A 27,429-nucleotide genomic window follows, 5' to 3' on the forward strand; every position below is an offset into this window, starting at 1 on the left:
GCGCGGGTTTTTTTTTTTTGTGTGTGTGTGTGGTGTGTGTGTGTGGGGGGGGGGGGGGGGGGTTGGGGGGCGGACAAGGCCAGGACCTCGGGTTCTGCAGGACAGTGATGGTACTGGCCTCGCTGGGCTTCTGTCCCCCTCACCCCAGGCCCCTCAGCTCCGCGGCCCCTCAGCGCCCCCCGCTGGCCGCCGCCGGACGGATTGGCCGAAGGGTCGGCCCCCTTCCCTTCTCCTCCCCGCGCGTCCCTCCCCTCCGCCTTCCCCGCCCTCTCGGCCTCCCGCCGCCTCCCTCCTGCCCACTTTGCGCCCCGCGGCTCGGCCGGCAGGACCGGAGACCCTCAGCCAGGTGAGTGCTGCCGTCGGTACCAGGGTGACCATGTAGTGTAGCAGGGGGGTCGAGGGGATGGGGGGAGGGGGGCTGTGATGAAATGGTCGCAAAGTAAGCCAAAGGGACTGGGTTGCTGGAACTGTCCAGGCGGCCGTGTCCCCACTTTGGACCACCACCCTAGCTGCCGCTGGGGTCTCCTGCCCACGCCCCACTCGTGGCTGTCCCCGCTCACTGCCTCGCTGTCCCCTCAATCTTTGGGCAAGACGATCTGGTGGGGCTCTCAGTGCCCCACTTCCCAGCTCCTGGCTAAGTCCTGGGACCAAGACTCCCGGTCTCTTCAGGCCCAGAGTCCAAGGTCTGGAATCTCTGGCCTACAGGACCTGGCAGGGGACTTGGGAGAACATCCCAATTTGGACCCCAGCATGGGTGCAGCATTCCTAGGGTTACTCCTCCTGCTAGGAGGAGAGATGCTCTGGGCAGCAGAGGAAAATGGGGCCTTTGGTGTCCTGAGGAGACAGGGTAGGTCTCAGCAGCTACCTCACCAAGGACAGTCCAGCTGCCCCCTCAGACCCTGCCCTGGATGGTGCCTATATGACTGAGGGACCTTACAGAGGAGGGAGCTCCGGGAACAGCATGCCACCCCACACCCACCTTGGGACTCCAGAAGGCTGCAGCAGAGCCTGAGGACCCAGCACACCAGGTGGGGAGGCTTTGGCCACATTTCTGCCGCTGCCTTCATTCACACTGGGGAGCCATGGGGTCACCATGGATCAGGGCAACCTGGGCTCACTGGAGGCATGGAGCCCATGCCCAAGAAAACCAGATACCCTGAAAGGAGACCTGAGAGCCACCAATTTCTGTTGTTTTTCTTCCAATCGAGTAGCTTTGGCTTGGCAGCTAGATCACATTTAACCCCCAAAAGCATTTCGGTTTATGTACTGCCTTAGTTCACTGAGCCCAGGTGGCAAGGCCAGCACCTATGAGGGGGTGAGGGGGGAGTCCTAGGCCAGACTAAAGGGATCCCACCTGTGGGAACAGGACGCAGAAGTCTTGGGGCCAATGAGCTAGCTGCTCAGACACTGCCCCCTCTGCTGGTGAGGGTGGCATGGGTGGGGTCCTTGAAGAGCTCTAAATAAGTGGAAAGGGCAGCATCCCAGCAGAGCCAGGCTCAGCCCTAGGGCTGTTCATCAGAGCCCCAGGCAGCACCTGTCTACACTGCTGGAGACAGTTTCTCCAGCAAGCACAGGGGAATTCCCGTCTCTCAGGGCCTCCAGATGCAACTCTCAGGGTCCAGGACAGAGAACAGGCCAGAGTCACAAAGGGCTGGAGATCTGCACAGGCCTCTGATTCTGAGAACAGAGCAGGCCAGAGAACATCTGTACTCCTTGCCCAGCAGGCTGTTGGGGTCCCCAGATCTGTTAGACAATGCTCACAGCCACAAATCTCATGTTTTAAAAGCTGGGGGAAACAGCTCTTGTGATTATTCAGGGAAAACACAGAAGGTTGGACCCTTCCTTTCCCCACAGCCCGGAACTCTGGTGAGTCAGCCCTGCTCCGCCCTCTCACACATTCAGGCCAAGTCAGGGACCTCCATATGGGCCACTGCCCCATGGTGAACATGAGTGGGGCCTGCAGCAAAGGACATTCTCCAGGGAAAACCCAGCAGACTGGGAGCCAGGCAGGGCTGGACAAGGGGTTCCCTGCATGTGAGGGCTTCAAGCCCGTGATCAGAACCCATTAAGAAGAGCAGGATCAGACCTCTCTGCAGTGGATGGTGCTTCCATCTTTTCCAACTTGCCCACCCTCAGGGGACACTGCTGCCTGGTGTGGGTTTGTTCTGGGTGTGTTTGGTTTTATACACTGCAACATTATCTGGTCACTGACATGTGTGGCTTCACTGCGACTTGCCTGGCTATGATTTCTGCTGTATTCCTACTAGTGTTCATCTTTTTATTGTTTAGCAAGAGCTTCGCACAAACACACAATTTTTTTATCATAGTAAAATATACATAATATAAATTTTACTGTCTTATTCATGTTTAAGTGCACAGTTCAGTGGTATTAAGCATATTTTGTTGTTCTGCAACAATCACTACACCCAGAACTGTTCATTTTGTAAACCTGAAACCCACAAATCAGGACCCCCAAACCTGCCCCAGCCTGGCAGCCACCTTTCCGCTCTGTCACCATGATTGTGGCTGCCCCAGGTGATTCATGTAAGAGGAGCCATATCATGTTGTCACTTTGCCCCTGAGTCATTCTGCTCAGCATAGTGACCAGGTCCATCCATGGTGTGGCACCTGACAAAAGTGCTTCCCTCTTAGAAACAAATGGTATTCCATCAAGGGCAGTGCCCACTTCCCATTTTGCTTGCCCACTTAGCTGCTGCTGGACATGCGGGTTGCTGCCATGGTTTGGCTGTTAGGAATAGCACTGCTGTAGACATAGGCAGCAACCAAATGCCTCTTCCAGGCCCTGCTTCAGTTTGTTTCAACCTATACCCAGAAGTGAAGCAACTGAGTTATGAGTTCTACTTACAGCTCTGAGGAACCACCATCCAATCTTCCACAGCCAGCAGATATGCTGTTTTGCATCCCCACTAGTTCACTAGGTTCCCCTTACTCCAGACTCACAACACTCATACTGTGAGTACAAGGTAGTGTCTCGTGATTCTGATTTGCATTTCCCTAATGGTTGGTGATGCTGACCATCTTTTTTGTCTGCTTGTTGGCCATTTATAAGACTTTTCAGAGAAATACCTATTTAAGTCTTTTGCTTGTTTTTGAATAAGTTCATTTTTATTATTGTTGAGTTTGGGGAGTTCTTCATAGATTCTGGATGTTAGTGCTTATCAGATATGATTTACAGATATTTTATCCCATCCTCTAGAATCCCTTTTCACTCTGTTGGTAGTGTCTTTCAATGCAGAAAAATTTCAAAATTTCATGAAATCCAATTTATCAGATTTTTTTTATTTTTTTCCTTGTACCTCTGTGTCAGATCAATAAATCCTTACTAAACCCAAAGTCATGAGTTTAGAACGCCATGCTTTTTCTTAAGAGTTTTGTAGTTTTAGATTTTCTCATACTAGGTTGCATTTTGAATTTATTTTGTGTATAGTATTAAGTAAGGGTCTAATGTCATCATTTGCATGTGGATCTATAGGTTTTTAGAACCATTTGTTGAAAGACTGCCTTTACCCCAGTGAATGATCTTGGAACTCCAGTTGATTTTCAGCCATGTATGTTGGTTGGGCTAATTTGTAGGCTCTGTCCTAGAGGACCATATGTCTTGTCTTCATACTAGTACCACACTGTGCTGATTACTATACTTTTGTAGTAAGTTTTGAAATCAGGAAATATGAATCCCCTGGATTTGTTCTTCAAGATTGTTTGTGGGATCTAGGGTTCTCTAAGATTCCAAATGCATTTAAAATGTTTTTCTATTTTTGAAAAGAAATCACTGGGATTTTAATAAGAATTGCACCAAATCTTTAGGTCAATTTTGGTAATATTGCCATCTTAACAGTATTATGTCTTCCAACCCATGAATATAAAAAAAGTTATTTTATTAATGTCTTCTTTGATTTCTTTCACAAGTGTCTTGTAGTTTTCATTGTACAGGTCTTCCACCTCATAAGTTAATTTCTAAATATTTATTCTTCCAATAGACTAGTAAGATATTTTACTAATTTTGTTTTGATTTTCCATTGTTATATAGAAATATAATTTTTATGAGTTACTTAGTATCTTACCACTTTGCTGAATTTGTTTATTAGTTATATCAGTATTTGTGGAATCATTAAGGTTTTCATCATATGGGAACATATCATCAGCCAGCTGTGGTGATGCACAGCTGTAATCCCAGCACTCTGGGAGGTTGAGGCAGAAAGATCACAAGTTAGAGCCCTGTCTAGACAACCTAGTGAGACCCTATTTAAAACAAAGATTGATAGATAGATAGATAAATAGATCAATATGATAGATATGATAGATAGATAGATAGATAGATAGATAGATAGATAGATAGATAGATGAGGATATAATTCAATCAAAGATCCTGTATTCAGCCCTGAGTATCACAGAAAGCTCTGTGTTGGGGCCGGGGAGATAGCACAGTAGAATAAGCGCTTGCCTGGCAAGTATAAGGGCCTGAGTTCAATCCCCAGTTCCGCTCAAAAAAAAAAAAAAAAAAAGAAAGTAAGTTGTGTGTGTGTGTGTGTAGAGAAACATGAAACAAATCATTTTACTTCTTTCCAGTCTGAATGATTTCTGTTTCTTTTTGTGGCTTGATTACTTTGGAGAGGACTCCAGGCAACCTTGAAGGAAGTACTGAGGACATGTGTCTTTGCTTTGTTCCTGGCCTTGGAAGGGAAGCTTTTGTTGTTTGCCTTAGCAATAAGGCTCACTATTGAGTCTTCATATATGAATTTTACTATTTTGAGGTAGTTTCCTTCTTTATTTTGTTGAGTGTTATTTCAAAATCTTGGAACAGTGTTGACTTTCTCAAATGCTTGTTCTGCATCAACTGAAATGGTCATGTGGGTTTTTTAATCCTTCTGTTAATGAGGCAAATAGCATTGATTGATTTTCATATGTTGAACCATTCTTGTGTTCAGGAATCAACCTTGATTGATCATGGTCTAGAAGCCTTTTTATATGCTGCTGGATTTGATTTGTTAGCATTTTGTTGGGGATTTTTACATTCATGTTCAAAGGTTCTGGGTCTGTAGTTTTTCTCTCTTGTAGCATCTGTCTAGCTTTGGTGTGGGGCAATGCTGACCTCATAGAATGAAGAAGCAGGCAGTAGCCCTCCTTTTCATGTTTTGTGGAAAGTTTGAGAGGGGCTAATGCTAATTTTTCTTTAGAATTTTGGTAGAATTCACCAGTGAGGCTCACAGGTCAAGTGATTTTCTTTATTGAGAGAGTTTTGGTTACTGATTCATCTCTTTACTAATTATAGCTGTTAAGTTTTTCTATTTTTATATGGTTTAGTCTATATGTTTCTAGGAATTTCTCTGTTTCCTTTAGATTTTTTCTCACTTGTCAGCATAAAATGCACTTACAGTACCCTCTTATACTACTTTCTATTTCTACAGAATTGATTGGAGGATTTCCATCCATTGTGGTAGGTGGTTTTAGTAATGTAAAACTTCTCTTTTTTTCTTTAGTTCATCTAAATAAGGTTTGTAAAATTTTGGTATTTTTTTCAAACAACCAGTTTTGGGTTTAATTGATGTTCTTTATTATTTATTCTTTTTTATTATCTCTGCATTAGTTTATGTTTACTTCTAGCTTTGGATGCAGTTTGTTCTTCTTTTCCTGGTTCCTTAAATTCAAAGTTAGGTTGTTGATTTTAGCCATTTCTTGCTGGTGGGGGGGCAGCTATTTTATAGTACTGGGGATTAAACCTAAAGCCCTTTTTTATTTTTTGACACAGGATCTCACTGAGTCACTAAGTTGCCCTGCCTGGACTTGAACTTGTGAATCTCCAACCTCAGGTTCCAAACTGCAGAGATTATAGGGATGTGCCACCATGCTCAGCATCTTTGTTGTTCTTAATGTAAATATTTATAACTAAATGTTTCCCCCTTAGCACTGCCTTCACTGTGTACCATAGGTTTTGGAAATTTTTGTTGTATTTTTATTTATTTCTAACTTTGTCTAACTTTTTTAAAAAAATGTATCAGTTATTTAATTAGGTTCTTAGTATAAAATTTAGAACACTAATTTATGAGGATAAGTTCCATTTGTCAGAGCAAAAACAGATCGCAGGTAGCCCCGGAGCTGAGGAACAGCTCTGATTTTTGCTAAAATCTATGAGTCCACCACTTTCTGATCCACCTTGGGCTGCTCTGAAATCTTGTATCTCTCTTTCTTCGTGCCAAAGATCTCACCTTGCTGGTGTCTGGGCTTCTGCAGCTTCTTCTTCTTCTTCTTGAAGTAAGCATCAGTGAGGTATTTGGGGATTTTCACTTTGCTGATATCAATTTTTGTAGAGGTGGCAATGACAAATTCTGGTGTGTTTTTCGTGGAGGACCACGATTAAGGCTAAGAGGCCCAGTCACAAGTAGCAAGCCACTGGCCAACTGTTTCAGGAAGACCACTGTCTTGCTTTTGTGACACCTAGTGAGGATGATCAAGATGGTTCTGGGAGTGATGCTAGCTCAAATTTTCCTCACATGCTGACTGAAGTGTTTCTTGCCGTAGCTCAAGAGCTTCCGGGGTACATCTTCAGTAGGGTAGCATCTAGGCATCTTTTGAAGCTTAACCACCCAGGTACCACCATTCTTGTTCCCACCAACCAGTTTTGTGATCGTAGCAAGAACTTTCTTCTTTTTTTTTTTCCTCAAACTTTGATTTAGCAGCTGTGTACTTTCTCTTGTACAAAGCCTTTCTGGAATACATAGCAGATCGGGAGTATCTACCAATTCCTCTAACCAGGACAGGATTTTGGCTGCAGGATTTTGGTACTTTTTACCAGTACCACTGGCAGAAGCCTTCTTGGCTTCAGGTTTCTTCTCTTTAGTGTCTGACTTCTCAGTTTTTTTACCTGCCATATCTTGCAAGATGGGAAAGAGAACTGTTGTCTAACTTTTTTCTTCTTTGATCTAGTGATTGCATTTATTTATTTATTTATTTTGTCTGAATGAGACAAGGTCTCAATCTGCATTTCAGGCTGGTTTTGAGCTCTCTTTGTAGCCCAGACTGGTCTTTGACTCACAACAATCCTCCTGCTTCAGCTTCCCAAGTGCTGGGATTACAGGCATGTGCCACCATCCTCAACCCACTTATTACTTACGAGTGATGTTTAATTTCTGTAAAGTTGTGATTTTTCTAGTTTGCTTCTCCTTTTGAGTTCTAACTTCATTGTATTGGGGTCTAAAATACATTTTGGCTATACCTCTTCAAATCTTTTGCGCATCCCAGGCCCTTAAAAGGTGCCTTTTTCTCACTTCATTTTCTTTTTCCTCTTTTGGAAATCACACACAAGCATGTCTAAAGCATCCACATGTACAGAGGAAATCAGAACATCACTGTACCTGCCCAGGGAAGGTGCAGACAGATAAGACTTGAGGGTACCTACATCTACACTTATAGCTGACCCTTAGCATAGAGACAGCCCACAACAATCAAAGGTGGAACAAACACAACAGTTCTGGGGTTGCAGAGGTTCTAATTTCAAGTGTCAACAAAACATCAAAAGGCACCTGAAGTACAGAAATAACCAGTAGACACCATCTGTGAAGAAGTCCATGTGGTAGATCTACTAGACAAAGATGTTAAAACAATTGTCTTAAAGATACTCAAAGAACTGAAGGAAGATGTGAGGAAAGTGGAGAAAACAGTATGTGAAATGTCAGTGAAGAGACGAAAAGATTTGGAGTTGGAAAATTCTCTTGAGGAAATCAAAGGTTGCTTTCAACAGGAAGAAGAAAGAATCAGTGAATGTAAAGACATGCCAGTGGCAAGTATTGGGGCCCAGGAACAGAAAGAAAAAAGACTAGAGAAAAGTGAACAGCATGAGGGGCTTTGGTACCAAGGAGCTATACCATGAAGATGCCTGATGTGTACACTGTAGGAATCCCACAGGGTGAGAAGGCAGAGGGGCAAAGAATATGGGAAGAAATGGTGACTGAAAGAAAAGATCACAAATTTGATGAAAGACATGAATATAAACATCCAAGAATTCATGACCTCGAAGCAGGATGAATGCAGAGACTCACACTGAGACAGAGTATAACCAAGCTTAAGAAAAAATTTTGTAGGCAGCAATTTTTTTTGTTTTAGTGTTTTTTTGTTGTTCTTTTTTTGGGGGGGTTGTTTTGTTTTTGTTTTTTTGGTAGAAGTTGGAATTGAACTCAGGCCCTTGTGCTTGCCAGGCAAGCACTTATTCTACTGAGCTATCTTCCCAGGCCCATAGGCAGCAATTCTGAGGTATGCATAACTCATTATACACAAAACCTTCCCAAAAAGACTCCAGCAGATCTCTTATCAAAGTTCAGAGGCCAGAGGGCAGTAGATTGGTGTATTCAAACTGTCACCCAAGAAGCTTATATCCAACAAAACTGTCCCTTATAACTAAGGAAAAAATTAAGACATTTGCAGATCAATAGAACTGGCAGGAAGGAAGAAAAGAAGGAAGGAAGGAAACAATTAATAAATGGAAAGGAAATAAGAATAGGATTTAAGGGGGGCCGAAGAGATGGCCCAGTAGAATAAGTGCTTGCCTGACAAGTGCAAGGGCCTGAGTTCAATCCCCAGTTCCACCAAAAAAAAAAAGAATAGGATTTAAATACTTTGCTACCAAAAATTAAACACAAAAGACAGTAATACAGAAATCTAGGGACACAAAGCTATAAGCTAGAAACAGATGTGAAGTAGCAGAGTCTTCTTCATCAGTAATTATGCTAAAGCTAAATGGGTTAAATTCTCCAATCAAAAGACAGAGACTGTCAGACTGGATTCAAAACACTATAGTCCTATATATAAGAGACTGGCTTTAGATCCAGAGGCACAAATACGTTGATAGTGCAAAGATGGAATAAGATACTCCATTGAGTAGCAAAGAACTAGTAGCTATGCTATCTGAACAGGTTGCAACAGACAAAGAAGAAAATTGTGTATCAATAAAATTCTCAGTGAGAGAAAGTATAACTGTTTTTTTTTTAAGTATCCACATAATTACACTCTCAAAATCCCTATAACTTAAGAAAATGAGAAGCTGACCATTCACTGGGAGGGAGATTGGCAGGACATGGGCAGGGACACGGAGGCTTGAACAGAATTCTTCCCAATTTGAATCCCTGGGAAGCTGCCAAAAGTGAAGGAGGCCCCTTCAGAGCACAGGTGTTAAATGGCGTAAGCTGGAGAGGGCAATGGAGCCAGGGAGCCACAGGTTTGGTACTGGATGCAACCAACGATAAGGAGAAGTTATTGGAGAGCTGGAAAGAGAAAGAAAGAGATGGAGGAAACAGTGAAGGACAGACCTCATACCTGGAAGTGAGTGGGTGGGAGACAGGGGACGTGACAAAGCAACAGAGCTGCCAGCCAAGGACCAGGGAATTTATCTGGCTGCCCAGGTCCTGGTCTTGTCTCCCTACTACTGTCTTTCAGTTTAGGAGGGCTCCCGAAGGCAGCACTGGCCTGCATCTCATGCAGAGCAGAGAAGTTCCCTGTCTCAGTTTCGTGGACCAGTCACACTTCATAGCCCCGTTTTCTCACTGTCTTGCACTTTCTTCAGCTGCTTAGTTATTCCTCCAGGTGAAAACTAGATTGATTTTGCCAGCTCTTGCCAACAAAACTTCTTGGAGATTTTAATTAAAATTGCATTCAATTGTAGATAAATTAGAAGTAACTGGTATGCATAATATCTATTAAGATATTTAGATGATTTACCCAAAGACAAGCTTTGTGCTTGGAGGAAAGCTGAGTTGTTTTCCCTACATCTTGTGCAATCTTGCTAACTTTGTTCCCTGGATTTGTTTTGTTTTTCTTCCTGACATAAACAGTACTCTTTCCATAACATTTTCTAATCACCTGTGATTGACAGAAGAGAATCAGCAGCTTTCTGACAGTCTCACAGGTCTGTGGGTCGGGAGTGTGGGAAGGCTCTGCTGGGTGACACCGGCCCTGGATCTTTCATGGACAGTGAGATCCTGGCTGAAGTGACTAGGAAGCTAACTGGAGCTGAAGGATCCACCACCAACTCAGAGCCCACCCTGCTGTGTCCGCATGATGTAGCAGCTGGCCTCCCCCTTAGCAAGCCGCACCAGGGACAGCCAGGGGCCGCCATCCTTGGCTGGCAACTCTGTTGCTTTGTCACTTCCTCTGTCTCCTGCCCACTCTTCCCAGCTCTCCAATAACTTGGCTCCATTGCCCTCTCCAGCTAACGCCATTTAACACCTGTTCAAGCCTCCACGTCCCTGCCTCAGTGTCCTGCCAACCTCTTTGCACCCAACATGGGCAGGGAAGGGCCACAGGAAGTAGGATACCAACTCTGACACATGTCCTCCCACCCACACCACTGTCCATGTGGGATTCAGCCCTGACAAGCCCTCTGAAGGCTGCTGCTAGAATGGAGCCCTGGGTCACAGCCTTTGCCAGCTTGAGTGGACATGTGTAGAGAGCAGGGTGATTCTGGCATCGTATCCCATGAAAGTGGGTGTTTCCAACAACTCCTGGCCTCATTCAACTGAGTCGCCATCAGCCCTGTTCTGGGATTCCTAAGCCATATAATCCAGGAGGGACAGCAAGGCTAGCCCTGGTTCCATGAAGGTAGCCTCCCTAGGCATCATGCCAGAGCCCAGGCCACACCACAGGCTCATTGGGGCTTGATTGGTGAGATCCCGTGCTAGTAATAACTAGATCTAGACAACACTGATCTCTCTGTGTCCTCACCAATACCCCTAGTGAAGGAGACCAGGCCTGAGGGTCAAGGTCACACATAGGAACTAGGAGCCACAGGCAGAGCAGCATCTTCCTCCCTCCTACTTCCAGTGCAAATGGGTGGCAGTGTGGGTGTGAAGGAAGCCCTGGGCTTCCACCCTTCTTGACAGGGCCAGAACTGAGCCTAGATGAGCTCACTGTGGGTAGGCAGCCCCACTGAGGGTTGGGGGCATGGGTTACAGCCCAGGGGCAACAACACCATGCAAGAGACCCTTGCCTCCTGCAAACGGGCCAGACACCCTGCATAGTTGGGTTGTGGTGCTTCCATGGCACCACTTGCAGTGCCCCCTCTCTTGCAGGACTGAGGCACAAGGTGACTGCCATGATGCTGCGGGGCCCTTTCTCAGCACTGCTGCTTGGGGGTCTGCTGGGGGCCCTTCATGCCCAGCAGCAAGAGCTCATCTCACCGGACACCATCACCTCTGACAGGACCAACAGCTGCCCAGGTACCAGGGCTCAGGCGGGGATGGTTGTAGGGTGGGAAAGGAAGCCTGCTAGGCAAGCCATGACACCCCTTGTCCCCAGAGAAGACCGACTGCCCTGTCAACGTGTACTTTGTACTGGACACCTCGGAGAGTGTGGCCATGCAGTCACCTACCGACAGCCTGCTCTACCACATGCAGCAGTTCGTCCCACAGCTCATCAGCCAGCTGCAGAATGAGTTCTACCTGGACCAGGTGGCGCTGAGCTGGCGCTACGGTGGGCTACACTTCTCTGACCTGGTGGAGGTGTTCAGCCCACCAGGCAGTGACCGAGCCTCCTTCACCAAGAGCCTGCAGGGCATCAGGTCCTTCCGCCGGGGCACCTTCACTGACTGTGCATTGGCCAACATGACTCAAGAGATCCGCCAGTCAGGGGCCCGTGGTGTCAACTTTGCTGTGGTCATCACTGATGGCCACGTCACGGGCAGCCCATGTGGTGGCATCAAGCTGCAGGCTGAGCGGGCCAGAGATGAGGGCATCAGGCTCTTTGCTGTGGCACCCAACCAGAACCTAAATGAGCAGGGCCTGCGGGATATTGCCAGCACCCCGCACGAGCTCTACCGCAGCAACTATGCCACCATGCGGCCAGACTCCACTGAGATTGACCAGGACACCATCAACCGCATCATCAAAGTCATGGTGAGCAGTGGACCCTATAGGGAGGACATGCAAGACCAGGCTGAGTAGCCACAGGAATCTATGCTCTCATTGACCAAGGGACTCTCTGTCTTGCCCTGTCTTTCTACAGAAACATGAAGCCTATGGAGAAGTAAGTGGAACTTCCCTCTCCTATCCACCCTGGCCTGCTGCCTATGACATCCAAGGACCCCACAAAGCACCACTCTGACTCTGGCTCTCAGGGGCTGGAGTTCTATGTGGAGGAGAGGGAGAAAAATCTTCCAAGCTGTGTTGTACTCAAATCTCAGGGCTTCAACAAGGGTTCCTACTCAAACCAGGCTACTTGGGTCAGAGCTAGGTCATCCTCGAGGGTCATGGCCCTGATGGGCAGCTGCATGCAACCCAAGCTATGTCAGGTAGTAGCAGTATATATTTCCAGACATCTGTGACACCCCTTGTGCCATATGCCATGTGCCATGTGCCAGCTCTGGCTCCCAGAGAAAGGGAGCAGGTGCCTGAGGGCCCCACCCAGTGTGGACCCAGTGCTCATGACTCATGGTTTCAGCGTTGTACACAAACAGGGCCTGGTTGCTACATCGTCTTTGCTACAATATGTGAGACAGGAAGTATCTACCCAAGTATCTGCTCCTTTGTTCTGGTCGCCTGGCTTGACGGGCACTTTGGGGGCTCCTCTGAGAGTCCCAGTCACATGTATCCCAAAGCTATATCCTTCCAGGGACCTTTCCCACCAGCCTAAGCTGCTGTCACTCCATTGTCCCTTCTCATTTCAGTGCTATAAGGTGAGCTGCCTGGAGATCCAAGGACCATCCGGCCCCAAGGGCTACCGTGGACAGAAGGTGAGACCCCAACCACCTTGCATCCCACCACCCTTGTTTAAACAACATTTTGAGAAAAGTAAGACTTTTTTCAAAAAAAATTTAAGCTATATCATTAAAACATTTATCAAGCAAGCAAGAAAGCATACTCAGGTAGGTCTAACATGAGACATGTTACTGGGGACCATGGTTGCTGAGTTACAGAGAGCACCCACTGTATGGCTTATAAAGTAGTTTTTTGGAACCTGCTGTGAATGGTCCCCTGTGTTCCTAACATCGGAGGTATATGGAACAAAATCCTTCCAGACCCCACTACCAGAGAGTTTGAAACCCCAACCATCCGTGTCCATTAGAAACCTTAAGCAGAGGTTAGAGAATTCTGCAGCAAGACAGGAGCAAGCATGTAAAGTAACTCTCAGAGGATATTACTGTTTTCTTTCCAAATGTGGTGACAACTTCTAGACCAGAAAAGGGTCTGAAGAGGCATCCCCAGACCACAGGCCAAACCTTCTTCACCACCCTCCTGGTGTCTCCAATCCTGGTAGCAAAGCCCACCCTCCCACATCCAGGAGTGAAATTGCCACTGGGATGCCTAGCTGCCCATAGCCTGGTGTGTCCAGGGCCTGGAGGAGGGCACTGCAGTGACCTGAAGTAGGGCACAGTTGTGGCAATCGGAGCCTCTGTGCTCAGCTTTCCCTTCAATCCTCGCGTCTTCCCTGCTTCTCTGACCGTCTGCACCTGAACAGGAAGCATATTAATAAGTGTGTGCAGCCATCAGTAAACTCTACTCCAAGGGATGCAGCTTTCATATGGCTTTCCAAAGCTCTGATCTATGTGCAGTTACTGGGGTCCCCATCCTGTTCAGAGAAATTAATGTCACCATGAATGCCACACAGTCTTGGGAACAATCCAAGCCCTGTAGTTACAGCCATGGATGTAGAAGGGTGGCTTCCTGGAGAGCTTCCTGGGGGCTCAGAGAAGAGTCCAGCTGCTGGGACTTCAGGGGTAGCTGACTGACTCCAAAGTCTGGGGGCCAGTGGCCCTTGACCTGCCCCCTCTCAGGGGAGCAAATGGGTTTTCCATTGCCCAGCTTTCCAGCTCTCAGTTTACCCTTTTCCCTGTCATCTGCCTGTAGGGTGCTAAGGGCAACATGGGTGAACCAGGAGAGCCAGGACAGAAGGGGCGACAGGTAAGCACTCCTACTCCATACATCTAACCACCCTCACACACCTCACATCTGAAGTTCCATCCAAGTCTGTGTTCTTTAACAGGGAGACCCCGGCATTGAAGGCCCCATCGGATTCCCAGGACCCAAGGTGAGCTCCGTTGGGTGGCAGGGGCCTGGTTCAGGGGACCTGGTGCTATCTGTGGCAGGCTCCCCCACCCTGTTACCTACATAGTTTGAAGATCACCCCAAAACTGAACATCCATCTGACAACTCGTCCAGCCTGTGTTCAGAGCCTGCATGCAGTTTCCAGGCGACAGAAGACCCTGCCCACTGCATGTTTTCAGATTGTCATCCCAGTCTTCCCTGTTGTCCTAAACCCACTCTCCGGGACCCCAAGGTTACCTAATGACCCCTGTCCTTCCTTCTGTCCTAGGGTGTGCCTGGCTTCAAAGGAGAGAAGGTAAGTTTCCATGGCAGAGTTGGAAGCAGATGATGCTGCATCCCACCAGGCTGTCCTAGTCATGGGGCTAGGTGGCTCTGGGGTGGTCAAATGGGGTTCCCTCAGCCTTCTGCTGGACTAAGGGCTCAGCCCTCACCCCAGAGAATGTGGTGTCCAATGCTGAAAGCTCAGTTCATGCCCACTTTCTTCCTGCACAGGGAGAATTTGGAGCCGACGGAAGGAAGGTAAGCAAGCGGCACCCACCTTCCTGCTGCTGAGGGGACCAGGATCAGCACTCACAGTCCCTCTAACATCCTTTCCAGGGAGCCCCCGGACTGGCAGGCAAGAATGGGACCGATGGACAGAAGGTAGGGTGAGCCTCAGCCTGGTGCTGTGCTAGCGGCACACATGTGCATGTACACAAACACACACACACACACACACACACACACACACACACACTGGTACACAAACACTCATACACATGCACACTTGGGCACACAGGCAAACTTGTGCCCCAGCCTCATTCCCAGGAAGCAGCTCTATGGAGGTAAAGAAGGACAGTTGTTGGGATGTTCCCCTTCAGCCCTGTGGGTTGGCCATGCCTGCTCTCCCTCCTTGGACCAGAATGGCTGACCTTTCCCCAACCCTTCCTCCTTCAGGGCAAGCTGGGCCGCATCGGACCCCCAGGCTGCAAGGGAGATCCCGGAGACCGGGTAAGGATTCTCGGGCATCTGGCTACTCTCTCCTGGCCAGTCCTGCCCTGCCAATCCCTGGCCACAGCTCTCAGGAGCTTTCTCCAGGCTGGTATTTCTGTAGGCTGGGTGCTGTGTACCTGCTCATCAGGGCCATCCTCATGGGTGGGTCTCATGGAGCCAGGGACCACAGTGAGGTGGGATACACCCCTGAAGCTCAGAGGATGGGCCTTGCTGCCCCTACTCAATCTTCAGTGGCCCTGGCCAATATCATGCCTCCCCTCCCCTCAGGGCCCTGACGGGTACCCAGGGGACGCCGGGAGCCCAGGCGAGCAAGGAGACCAAGGTGCCAAGGTGGGTGACTGAGAAGGAAGCCCACAGACAGTGCCTTTCCCCAAGGCCAGCCACACACAACCAAAGCTACCAGGATCCCTTGCTGGGAGCGTGCTGCCCCTAAGCCTGACAGCTCAGGCCTGGCTGCTAAGACCCAGGCTCCAGCCTCTGCACTGCATGTTCCTATCACCTGTGCCCCCTGGACAGTTCAGAGCAACCTGTGCAGATTCTACTCAGTGCCTGACATTCTGGGTGCTTCAAGGATGGTGGGGTGGCATGAGACCCCCAAGATCCGCCTGGTCCTGCTCCTCCCTGTAGAGGGCTGAGTTAATCTCTCTAAACCCTTGCAGGGGGATGCTGGACGCCCAGGACGCAGGGGTCCCCCAGGAGACCCTGGGGACAAAGGAAGCAAGGTGAGCCCCCTGGGAATAGCTACCCAGCCACCAGCAGTGCTACCTCATGGGTGTGAGGATAGAAAGACCAGCTGTGTGCCGAGCACTGCTGCTAAGTGCCAGGGACCTCAGGGCCTGAGGTCCTTGCTGCCTACCTACTCACAGTGGCTGCACTGTCCCCTACCCCATACAGGGTTACCAAGGCAACAATGGAGCCCCTGGAAGTCCAGGCGTGAAAGGAGCCAAGGGCGGGCCTGGACCCCGAGGACCCAAAGGAGAACCTGTGAGTCCCTGCCCGCCACAGCCTCAGGTTTAGGATCTACAGCAGGCAGAGTCCCCTTCCACCTCTGCCACCCACTGAGAAGGGTACCAGGGCCAGCCACACCCTGCAGGGCCCCCCAGGTCTGAACTGGGGAGACACCCAGACTCTGGGCTGACCTGTGAGGAGACACAGCCTAAAGAGGAGCCCATCCTGGCCCAGCAGCACCCAAGTCACAACCCCTCAAACACCAGCTTCCCAGGACTAGAATCTGAGTCGTACCTCTGCAACCTCTGAATCCTTGAGGGCCAGAACCTGCAGACAGGGGCCCCCAAGGAGGAAGAGTCAAAACAGCTACTGACATGTCTGTCCCTGCAGGGGCGCAGGGGAGACCCTGGAACCAAGGGTAGCCCGGGCAGCGACGGCCCCAAGGGGGAAAAGGTGAGTCCCTCGAGAGGCAGCTGGGCCCTGGCCATATCTGCATCTGTACTGCAGTTGTCACCCTGGGTTCACGGACCTTGTCCCATCCACATCTGTCAGGAGAACCAAACATCATGAGGCCTCCCCGTGGTTGGGGTGAGGGCTGCTCCCGCAGGGTCTATCAGAGTGGTGTTCGGATAGGCACGATTCTCACTCTCAGCTTCTGGAGGGTCCTTGAGGGCACTCCCCACCTTCCCACACAGGCCAGGCACAGCGAGCAGGCTGTATACTGCCCCACTGCACAGGTCCTCACCATGCACGTGAACTCTGGAGGATGATCCTGATAGGCTTTTGGCACAAGCCACTTTTCTGGTTCCCAGAGACAGGGGAGGTCCATCCTGCCAAGGTGGCCAGCAGAGACAGGGCAGTGGGCTAGAGGGCACCCTTGTTGCAGCATCTACCCAGACAACCAGTCAGAATCTACACCACACCACACCCTGTCTCCTCTGTGACCTGACCCAGCTCTCTTCCCACAGGGGGACCCTGGCTCCGAAGGGCCCCGAGGCCTGGCTGGAGAGGTTGGCAGCAAAGGAGCTAAGGTACCAGAGGGTTGGGTGGGCAAGAGGGCAGGTGGGCAGCAGGCCAGGCCTGTGCCCCACTCCCCCTGTAGGCCCCACCAGGCCCTCTGGTCAGGGGTGGGGCAGGGCCAGGCCTAAAGCCCCCAAGCAGCAGGGTCTGGGCTCTTCCCCAGACGCAACCTCTAGGTCTCTGATGTCACCAGAGAACCCAGCCTGATCCCTTCCTTTGCAGGGAGACCAGGGGCTACCTGGACCCAGAGGCCCCCAGGGGGCACCTGGGGAGCCCGGGAATCAGGTCAGTATCAGGCACCACATCTGTACCCTGCCCTATGGGATCCTGAGCACTGTGGGCAGCACTGCTGGCTGCCAACCGCAGTCTCATGCATGGACCTGCCCCCATGGGTCCTGCTATCCCAGTGCTATTCTGAGGTTAGCATGGGGATCTGGAACCATGTGGCCTGTGGGTCAGAGCTGGGCTGGGGTGTGTTGGAGACCCCTGGATGCCCATCTGTCCCTGTCAGAGCTACTGCTGACCCCAGTTTCTCTCCTGCCTCAGGGATCTCGGGGAGACCCTGGTGATGCTGGGCCTCGTGGAGACTCAGGACAGCCAGGCCCCAAGGTACAGCCTTTCCAGGCCAGGGCCAGTGGTGAAGGGTGGTGGACAGTGACAGAGTACAGGAGGACATTGGAGTGCAGTTGCTTCCCTCTTAGCTCCAGCCCTGGGAATGGGGCAGTGAGGGTAGGGGGTATGCTGCAGGGTGCTCAAGTACCTCCCCCATATGAGCTACAGTGCCTGCCTGGAAGGCTCCACTCAAAGCCCAGACAATGGTGCCAATCATGCATGCTCATTCCCTCCTATTGCTAACCATGGTCCCCACCCCTCCCACAGTACACTCCAAGTAACCCTACCTCTACTTCCAGGGGGACCCTGGCAGGCCTGGCTTCAGCTACCCAGGACCCCGAGGGACACCCGTGAGTATGGGCATGGGTCAGAGGCTGGGATGGGGCTAGACCTGGCCCTCACAGGCCCTGGAGGCCTCCTCGGTTGAGTTCAGGGGCTGTGAGGGGTCAGTGGTCACAGATGAGGCCCAGACTTGGGGACAGTGTGTGAGGCCTGGACTGTGTCACATGGCACCTCCTGAGACAGGGGTGGGCTCAGTTTGAATGCTGATGGTGAGACCTGCTCTCTGGGGACCCTGCTCCCTTCCTTTGCAGAGAGACTGGGGACTGCCTGGATCCAGAGACCCCCAGGGGCCTCCCCAGGCTGACCCTGGACTCCTGAAGCAAGAAAATCTGACCTATGTTTCCTTTTCAGGGAGAAAAAGGCGAGCCTGGCCCACCTGGCCCTGAGGTACATAGGCCTGCCAGTCTGGCCACACCCATGGTGGTGTCCAGGGGCACATCTCTCCCTCAGCCAGGCCCTGCATCCAGCTGGCCATGCGTAGTGACCACCAGCCATGGCTGGGCCCCTTTTGAATTAAACGTTGGGCTTTTGCTCTGCCCCTTAGCCAACCTGAGTCACAGCCATGTCTCTTCTGACAAGGCATAGTCATATCCCTGGCAGGCTGAGTGGTCTCCATGGACAGATGGAGATGGATGCCCCCACACAACTAACACTTGTATCCCTACCACAGGGAGGCCGAGGAGACTTCGGCATGAAAGGAAGACCTGGGAGGAAAGGCGAAAAGGGGGAGCCTGTGAGTGTCATGGTCACCCTGCAGCAGGGGTCAGGCCTGAGTGCAGCAAGAGCCTGTAGCTGACTGTGTCCATCTGTGCCGCTTCAACCTGAACAGAAAGCAGTTCAGGCTCCGCCCCGCCCCACCCATCCTGCCCGTATCATCGCTTCATATCCCCACCACATGCACAGCCCACGCTAGGCCAGCTACCCAACAGGCAGTACAGTCAACAAATGCCTGCACGAGGGCAGAGCAGAGCACAGACAGGCTGGACAGACACACAGGAGAGCCATCAGTGAATGTATAGGCAGATGAACAGACAGGTGTGGTGGCTGGAGAGCAGTGGGCACATGGGAGGGCAGGTGGGTGGGTGGAGGAACAAGTGAGGCTGGTGGTGAACTGGAGCATGAGGGACAGTGGCAGGTGGATGGTTGGGGTGAGAGCAGTCATGGTTGGGGTCCACTGTCTGGGGCATCACAAGCTCCTCTGCACTCTGTGGGTCCCTCTGCCTGCCCCAGTGGCAGAGTCTTGGTGTTCCTTAGTTTGGGGTAACACCCACTGTGCCCAGGAGGAAGACAGGGTTGCTTTCAAGGAGTAGAGACCCACCAGGGCATTGCCAAGCCCACCTGACCTCTCCTCCACAGGCTGACCCTGGTCCCCCTGGAGAACCAGGCCCTCGGGGGCCAAGAGGAGACCCAGGACCTGAGGTATGTGGGCCCTAACCCTTGTCTCCACACTGGGGCTGGCCCTGGGCCAGTGTGCACTGAAAAGTGGCCCCAGCCTTTCTTGTGCCTCACTGCCCTCTTTCCTGTAGGGTGAGCCTGGACCCCCCGGAGACCCCGGCCTCACGGTAGGTGTCAAAGTGTAGACTCAGTGTGCTTGTCTGTTCTGTTTTGTTTTGGGAATTTTTGCTTATTTATTTCGTTTTTTCATCTAAGACAGAGCCTCAGAAAAATAGTTTGGGCTGGACTTGAACTGACTATGCAGTCCAGGCTGGCCTCAAACTCATTATGTAGCCCAGGCTGAACTCAGAGCAATCCTTCTGCCTCTGCCTCCCGAGTGCTGGGATTACAGGCGTGCACCACCCTGCCTGGCAGCATCCTGTGTGGAAGTGCCCTTCTTGATCCTAAACACCAGGAATAAGGGCAGCAGCCAGGAGTGGTGGGCAGGGCGAGGCCAGGGGATCATACCTAGCCACTTTCCTCCTTGGTCTCCATTTTATATGGGCAGAGAGTGTCACCATATTCAGGGCCAGGGACTCTTCTGGGGGCACTTTCTGAGGCACTGTTCACTTGCCATGTTACAGGAATGTGACGTCATGACCTACGTGAGGGAGACCTGTGGGTGCTGTGGTGAGTCTTCACCCATGTCCCTGCCTCTTGGGGCCTGGGAGTCTCTTGTGGGCCTCGCCCCACCACCCACTGACCTTGTTGCCTCCCAGACTGTGAGAAGCGTTGTGGTGCCCTGGATGTGGTCTTTGTCATCGACAGCTCTGAGAGCATTGGCTACACCAACTTCACCCTGGAGAAGAACTTCGTCATCAACGTGGTCAACAGGCTGGGGGCCATTGCCAAGGACCCCAAATCAGAGACTGGTCAGTGGAATGGGGTGTCCCTGGCAGCATCTCTGCACATTGCGCCATGGGGTCTGTGCTGGCCTTGGGGTGCCTCACACCAGTGGCTGTTGCAGGGACACGTGTGGGAGTGGTGCAGTACAGCCATGAGGGTACCTTTGAGGCCATCCAGCTGGACGACGAGCGCATCGACTCCCTGTCCAGCTTCAAGGAGGCCGTCAAAAACCTGGAGTGGATTGCGGGTGGCACCTGGACACCCTCCGCCCTCAAGTTCGCCTACAACCAGCTCATCAAGGAGAGCCGGCGCCAGAAGACGAGAGTGTTCGCTGTGGTTATCACAGACGGGCGACACGACCCGCGTGATGACGACCTCAATCTGCGGGCACTGTGTGACCGTGATGTCACCGTGACAGCCATTGGCATCGGTGACATGTTCCACGAGAAGCACGAGAGTGAGAACCTCTACTCCATTGCCTGTGACAAGCCACAGCAGGTGCGCAACATGACGCTCTTCTCTGACCTGGTGGCTGAGAAGTTCATCGATGACATGGAGGATGTGCTTTGCCCAGGTGAGGAGACCCCATATCCATGTGGAGGTCCCATGCCCAGAAGAGGGGGCCTAGTGCTCAGATGAGGGGGTCCTCTGCCCAGATTACAGTGTCCCATGCCCAAGTATGGGAGGGTCATCTGCCCAGATGGGGCGGTCCCATGCCCAGATGAGAGTGCCTTGTGCTCAGGTAAGGGCAGGACCTCTGCCCAGGTGAGAGGGGTCTTTGCCCAAGTGGGCATCAGGATACAGAACTGACCATAGGGCAGGTGGCCACTGAGGGCCTGATGGATACTAATGGAGACCCTGGCCTCTCTCCTCTCTTCCAGACCCTCAGATCGTGTGCCCAGAGCTTCCCTGCCAGACAGGTAATGTGAGCTCCCCAAGCCCACACCCCAGTCTGGTGAGCAGCCCTGGCATTCTTCCTCCTAGCCACCAGCTGAGGGGCTTGTGTGCCCAAGGCCACATGCTATAGAGATGCCCCCAGGGACAGCTTTGGATTTCTCGGCCCCAGGGTCCAGCATGGGCAGAGCCTGGTCGGGCCCGGCCTGGACTGCAAGTGGTGCTGCTGGTGTAGGCTGGGTGTAGTCCTTGGCTGCTGCTGGGTTGAAGGGTGGGCATTCTGCAGGGAAGGAGACTTGCTTGTGACTGTAAAATATTCCCATGTGCTAGGCAGGCATTTCTTCTGGGTTTGGAGAACAAAATGGCTGATGTAAGACTTCTGGGGCACCCATGCCAACAGCCACACAGCTCCCAACTGCTTGCTTTAACCCTGCTAGCAGCCTTCATATCCTGGCCCAAAGTGCCAGGCAGAAGTGGCACGTGAGGCCAGGGCTGGGAAGGGTAGTGTTTGTGTTCCACGGCACCTCCCAGCTGAGGGCAGCTGAACACCAGGACCCCAGGAGCTGGCCTTCTCAGGAGTACTGGGGACCCTGGATTGGGGGGTACCATGGAGATGCTGATATCCCCAGGCACAGGCAGTGGTCCTCAGGGTCTACGTGCAGGTGGAGTAAGGCTGCGTGCGAGGCCAGTCCTCTCACACTAGGCTGTGCCTGTGTAACTACTCCATGCAATTCTCGGGGACAGCTCCGTGAGGTTGGTTTCTGCCAGAGGTGGGGCCTGGAGCTGCACTACTGAGAGGCCTGGTGGGATCCCAGGGCAGATGCACCATCCATGGGGTGCCTGGCCACAAAACAGGTCTGAACTCTAGGTAGGGTTGGGGTCAGCCTGGTTCTCCACACAGGGAGCAAATGCCATGTGCAGCTCAGTCCCAAGAGCAGAAGGCAGCTTGCCCACAGCCCAGTGTTCTGTTTTGCTCCTGAGTGGCGAGACCGCTTGTCTCTTGAGTAGGAAGGGGCTCACGTCTTCCAGGTACTCTGCCAGTGTGGTGGGGCTGGTGTGTGGTCACAGTAGTGCCTGCTAGGTGCTGAGCGCCTGCCTGCACTTGCTCCTGGAGTGCTGTTGTGGGTGTGCTCTGTGAGTGTATTCCACCCTCTGTGTCTCCCTTTCTCGAAAAGTTGGACCAAGACCATGCTGGCCTCAGGCTACAATGGCCCCAGGACCTGGACCAAGCAGGTTTTATGGTGGGCATACAGCTCTGTGAGGGTGATGGTGAAGGGCACAGGGAAAAAACAGGGACCTCGGCCACTGTCAACCCACAGCCACTCCTCCTGCCCCAGCCTCACAGCCCCTGCTGAACTTGCTGAGTACCCTTTTCTTGACAGCCACATGTGGTTCCAAGATGAATTAGGCAAGGTGACCTTGGAACATGCATTACAAACAATTTCCTGGGTGAGCAACGTGGGCCACACTGCCTCATCCACCCAGAAACCAGGCCAGGGACCACTCAGCCTGTCTGGGCACTGGAGGGTGTCAGAGAAACAGCAGGAAGAGGCTGTTGTGGACCCGTGCTCAGGAGAGGGTCAGACACAAGGAGCCCCAATACACTGGAGGTCAGGGCCTGCAGAGCTGGGCTTCTCCAGCCACCTCAGGGTTTGTTGATGTCTGCTTCCCAACCAGAGCCCACTGAGTCAGGGCAGCAGAGAGGAAGCAGAGGGACGGAGGCCCTGTTCATGCACGGGACTTGCGCTCAGCTGCTACTTCTCTCCAGAGGTGTTCCCAGGACGCAGCCTTGAGCTACGGCGCTGGGCTGGCATACCTGGTCAGTCTCTGCCCAGAACTTCCCTCGAGTTCTCCAGTGGCCACAGGTGCTGCCACAGTCTCCTTCCTGAACTGTCACTCGCTGCCCGATCCCCACTGCCTCCTCCTGCTGCGCCAGCCGAAGCTCCTCACACGCACCTGCCCAGTGCCCTCCCCTCGGTCCTCGCTCTGCCTCCTCACAGAGGCCCAACACGGCAAGACCCTAATGTCTTCTCTGGACGCCCCTTGCAGATGGATGGAGGCCTGGCAGCGAGCCCCCGGTCACCTTCCTCCGCACGGAAGAGGGCCCGGACCCCACCTTCCCCAAGACCATCCCCCTGATCCAGCAGTTGCTAAACGCCACGGAGTTCACTCAGGACCCAGCCGCGTACTCCCAGCTGGTGGCCGTGATGGTCTACACTGCTGAGCGGGCCAAGTTCGCCACGGGGGTCGAGCGGCAGGACTGGATGCAGCTGTTCATTGACACCTTTAAGCTGGTGCACAGGGATATCACAGGGGATCCTGAGACCGTGCTGACGCTGTGCTGAGGCCACAGACTACCGTACAGAGCTTGTAGCTTGTAGCTTTCCAGGGCTGCTGCATAACCAGGGCCTAAGATGTAGGAATTCACCTTCCCACATATCTGGACTGCCCTAGGCCCCATTTGAAGCCTTTAGGCCCCATCCCCCAGAGATCCAGGGAAGGCTCCTCCCGCCTCAGCCTCCCTCCCTGTGCCTGCCCACAGCCTCCTGTCTTTGTCTCTGGGCCCCTCTTCCATTTAAGGACACCAGTCACTGGCTTTGAAGTCCACTTTCTCCAGGATGTTACCTCCCAGATCCTTCACTCAGGGCTGAGGTGGCCGAGTGCTTGCCTAGTACCACACAAAGTCTCACCCTAGCTCTCCCATGCAACCCTTGTCACCAAAAGTGACCTTCATAGCTCCTTCAGTTGGATGTGCACATCTGTAGGAGTCACTGTGTCATCTGCCCTCATGGCCCCTGTCCTGGCAAGCTATGTATGTCGGTCTGGACATGGGGGATTGCAGTGGAGGGTATGAAATCCCCTTGACTCGCTTCTTATTGAGCTTAGATTCCAAAAGAGCAGGGTCTTGGGGCAGAAGATCAATGCTGGGGTTAGTAACATGCATGTTCTCGAGGAACAGGGCTCCTTGTGAAGGTACCCAGGGCTGGCTGGCAGGGAGTCTTTGTGATCTCCTAACACCATAACCCCATCTGAACTGGCATCGCCACTGCTAGCCAAATACCCAGCGCTGCCCCATCCAGGATCTGCACCCCCATCCTGACTCCTGAGTTTATCGGGCACATCAGGGAGCACCCACCAGGCAAGACCTTCACTGCCCTTGGCTGTGTGAGCTGAGCATGGGGCAGGGTTCTCTCCCAGTGTGCTATGGAGGTGAACACAGCAAGGTCATCACCCCAAAAACAAGCTAAGACAGGAGACCCCTGAGCCAGAGGAGCACTCCCTGCCTGGCTGGGCTCCCATTCTTCCATCACCCATGTGCTAGGCCAAACCTCCTGCAGTGGGGCTGTAGGCAGAAGAAGGGAGCCCACAGAAGGGGATGGCAGGGTCTGAGAATCCCAACTCCCTGTCTGCCATGCATCTCTGTCACCTTCCTGAACCTGTTGCCCTGCTGTGTGTCCATCTCCATGTCTGTGAGAACCACTGTGGAATGGGTCTTAATTCAAGGGGCTCAGGGAGTGCTGCAGTCTCTGAGAACTTACTAGATAAGCTAAGCAAGTTCCAGCAGCAGTTTGCACTAAAAGAAGCTATGTCATGAATAAGCTCTCAGAAGTGTCCATCTGCAGGAGATGCTCTCCTGCTGGGGTGTGGCTGTCCTCAGGCACAGTGCGCAAATGCTGGGTGTTTCATAAAACTGAAATATACAAAGGAAGTGCATTGCTGTGCTCAAGTGAGCTTCTGACAGGCTGCACCTTGAGGACCCTCAAGCTGGGGGTATACTGAGTATACTTCTGGGGGTTAGGACACTGTTCCTAATGGCATCCCAGGAGTCTAAACACCTGGGTTGTGACAGGTCCTCCCTTTTCTACCCTCAGGGACCCAGCTGTGTCCCTGGTGTGTAGACAGTTAGGTCCCAGTGCAGTCTCTGAAGCCATGTTTAGGTAAGGGTCTGGCCTCTGTCCTGGCTGCAGCCACACTCTGGCCCTCCTGATCACCACATGGGAAAGATGTCCTCTGGGCACAGTGAATCTCAGTGGGGCTCTGACAACACTGAGGTCAGGGGAACCCTCACTAAGGAACCCTCAATAAGTGGGAAGGGGTACAGCTGCCAATCTGGGAGAGATGTGGCCTAGCCAGTCATAGGGCAGAGCAGGCTGAGGCCTGCCAAGAGAGAAACAAGGACTGGGGGCCTATTGAGAGGTCCTCTCCCCCTTCCACCTAAAGGTGACCTTTGCGCAGATGGCAGTTGGCGGGGAGAGACTGGCGGTGACCCCTCTGCCCATGTCCCCAGCTTGAGTCTGAGATTGGTCCTGATGGGAGGCTGTGCCAGGCCTGGAGGACCAGGATACATTCCCAGTGCAGCCTGGCCAAGGACCCCCAGGTCCCCACACCCCTGACATCCACCAACCAACCACCTGTGCCCACCTCGCATCTCCCCCGCAGAGCTGTACGTGGCGCAGTGCACACAGCGGCCCGTGGACATCGTCTTCCTGCTGGATGGCTCCGAGCGGCTGGGTGAGCAGAACTTCCATAAGGCACAGCGCTTCGTGGAGGAGGTGGCCCGGCGCCTGACTCTGGCACGCAGGGACGACGACCCGCTCAACGCCCGAGTGGCGCTGCTGCAGTTCGGGGGCTTGCAGGAGCAGCAGCTGATCTTCCCACTGACTGCCAACCTGACCGTCATCCAGGAGGCACTGGATGATGCCCGCTACCTCAATTCCTTCTCACATGTGGGGGCAGGTGTGGTACATGCCATCAACCAGGTGGTACGTGGTGCACAGGCTGGGGCACGGCGCCATGCTGAGCTGTCCTTTGTGTTCCTCACTGATGGTGTCACTGGCAACGAGAGCCTGGAGGAGGCAGTGCACTCCATGCGCAAGCAGAATGTCGTACCCACTGTGGTGGCTGTGGGCAGTGATGTGGACATGGATGTACTCACCAAGATCAGCTTGGGTGACAGGGCTGCCATCTTCCGTGAGAAGAACTTTGACAGCCTGGCGCAGCCCAGCTTCTTTGACCGGTTCATCCGCTGGATCTGTTAGCGATGACTGCCTGCTACGCCCACACCATCCCCATCTAAGGTGCTAACTCGAACATAGCCTGCTAGAATAGCTGGGCTGTGCACTAGGCCTTTCTGCCAGCAAGAGCCCCTCCTCCCAAGGAGGTCAGGACCAGAGGACCCTGAGCCCAAGGCACAGCCCCTGCAGTCCCCTAGGATCCCCTCTCACTCTCCATTACCCACAATGCCCTCCAGGCCCTATGATCCAAAGTCCCCAGGGCCCACTTTCTATGGACTCTGCCCTCAATGCCTGCTTCCCTCACCCACCTGCAACCCCTCCAAAGGCTCCTGCCATCCTCACACCCTACCTGGGCCCTGTCCTCACCTGACTCCTGAGGGCCATCTCAGCACCCCATGCCCTGTACTCTACAGCCCAATAAAGGCTTTGAACCTGTGGGTGCCACAGCACCTGTGTTTGTGCCTGGCACAGGTCTCACCAGCTGCACATGCAGCATGGCCTACGCCCACCTGGACTGATCATTGCCCTGCATCTCCCAGCCCCAACCCAGCCTCCCCCAGAGAGGGGAGTAGCCACAGCAAAGCACTGGTCACCACACTTCCAAGGCCATGAGCTTGGCACAACCCTAGACCAGGGGTGCTGGGCTGGGAACACTGCTGTGTGGGCCATTAGCTCCTGCAAACTCTCCAAGAGGGTCCTGGGGCAGATGCTGTGCTCTGCATCAGTTCAGGCCAGACAGATCTAAAACTGTGTGACCTCCAGTGTTCATCATCTCCCAGTTCTGAGCCACAAATCCATCCGAGACAGGGGTAGACAGAACTTCCCCTGAAAGACTTCTAGAAGACCGCCACCCACTCCAAGCCCTGTGAGCTCTTGGCTTGCAGTAGCACTGCTGCTGACATCACAGAGTGCTCTGCCTGTCTAAATTCCTCTATGGTTTTGTTTTGTTTTTCCAACAGTGGATAAATTTTTATTGAGTTGTTTGGTTTACAACATGAAGTAAAAGAAAAAGCAATTCTCCATACCCAGTATTTTACACAGTAGTAGTAAGGTATTTTAGAGTTCAGGGATTTCTGAGGGATAATATCTCTCAGAAGTTAGGCTCAGGGGCCAGGGAGATGGCTCAGTGGAATAAGCACTTCCCTGGCAAGCACAAGGGCCTGTGTTCAATCCTCAGTTCTGCATAAGAAAGAAAGAAAGAAAGAAAGAAAGAAAGAAAGAAAGAAAGAAAGAAAGAAGAAAGAAAGAAAGAAAGAAAGAAAGAAAGAAAGAAAGAAAGA

General features: G+C 52.2%; 1 protein-coding gene across 5 annotated transcripts; it reads left to right on the forward strand.

Annotated features, from left to right (window-relative positions):
• Window positions 1–252: 252 nt before the first annotated feature.
• Col6a2 (collagen type VI alpha 2 chain) lies at window positions 253–26,588 on the forward strand. 5 transcript variants are annotated; one of them, XM_023715986.1, is made up of 29 exons: window positions 253–346; window positions 11,076–11,222; window positions 11,302–11,897; window positions 12,007–12,027; window positions 12,668–12,733; window positions 13,848–13,901; window positions 13,984–14,028; window positions 14,314–14,340; window positions 14,538–14,564; window positions 14,643–14,687; window positions 14,982–15,035; window positions 15,306–15,368; window positions 15,698–15,760; window positions 15,933–16,022; window positions 16,377–16,439; window positions 16,955–17,017; window positions 17,229–17,291; window positions 17,553–17,615; window positions 17,918–17,968; window positions 18,312–18,347; window positions 18,631–18,693; window positions 19,317–19,379; window positions 19,487–19,522; window positions 19,979–20,024; window positions 20,114–20,266; window positions 20,362–20,814; window positions 21,122–21,160; window positions 22,903–22,953; window positions 23,184–24,614. In XM_023715986.1, exons 2-29 carry the CDS (start codon window positions 11,099–11,101, stop codon window positions 23,477–23,479), a joined length of 2,814 nt encoding a protein of 937 aa, XP_023571754.1. In that variant the 5' UTR covers window positions 253–346; window positions 11,076–11,098; the 3' UTR covers window positions 23,480–24,614. The 5 variants fall into 5 exon arrangements, with proteins under 5 accessions (XP_023571754.1, XP_023571756.1, XP_004631869.2 ...); XM_023715988.1 differs by having other exon boundaries at window positions 22,903–22,999; window positions 23,184–23,477; XM_023715985.1 differs by lacking the exons at window positions 22,903–22,953; window positions 23,184–24,614 and adding exons at window positions 5,768–5,890; window positions 25,575–26,588 and having other exon boundaries at window positions 310–346.
• The last annotated feature ends 841 nt before the right edge of the window (window positions 26,589–27,429 follow it).

This window comes from Octodon degus, unplaced genomic scaffold (genome assembly GCF_000260255.1).
Source record: "Octodon degus isolate 3935 unplaced genomic scaffold, OctDeg1.0 scaffold00045, whole genome shotgun sequence".
Lineage (NCBI taxonomy): Eukaryota > Metazoa > Chordata > Mammalia > Rodentia > Octodontidae > Octodon > Octodon degus.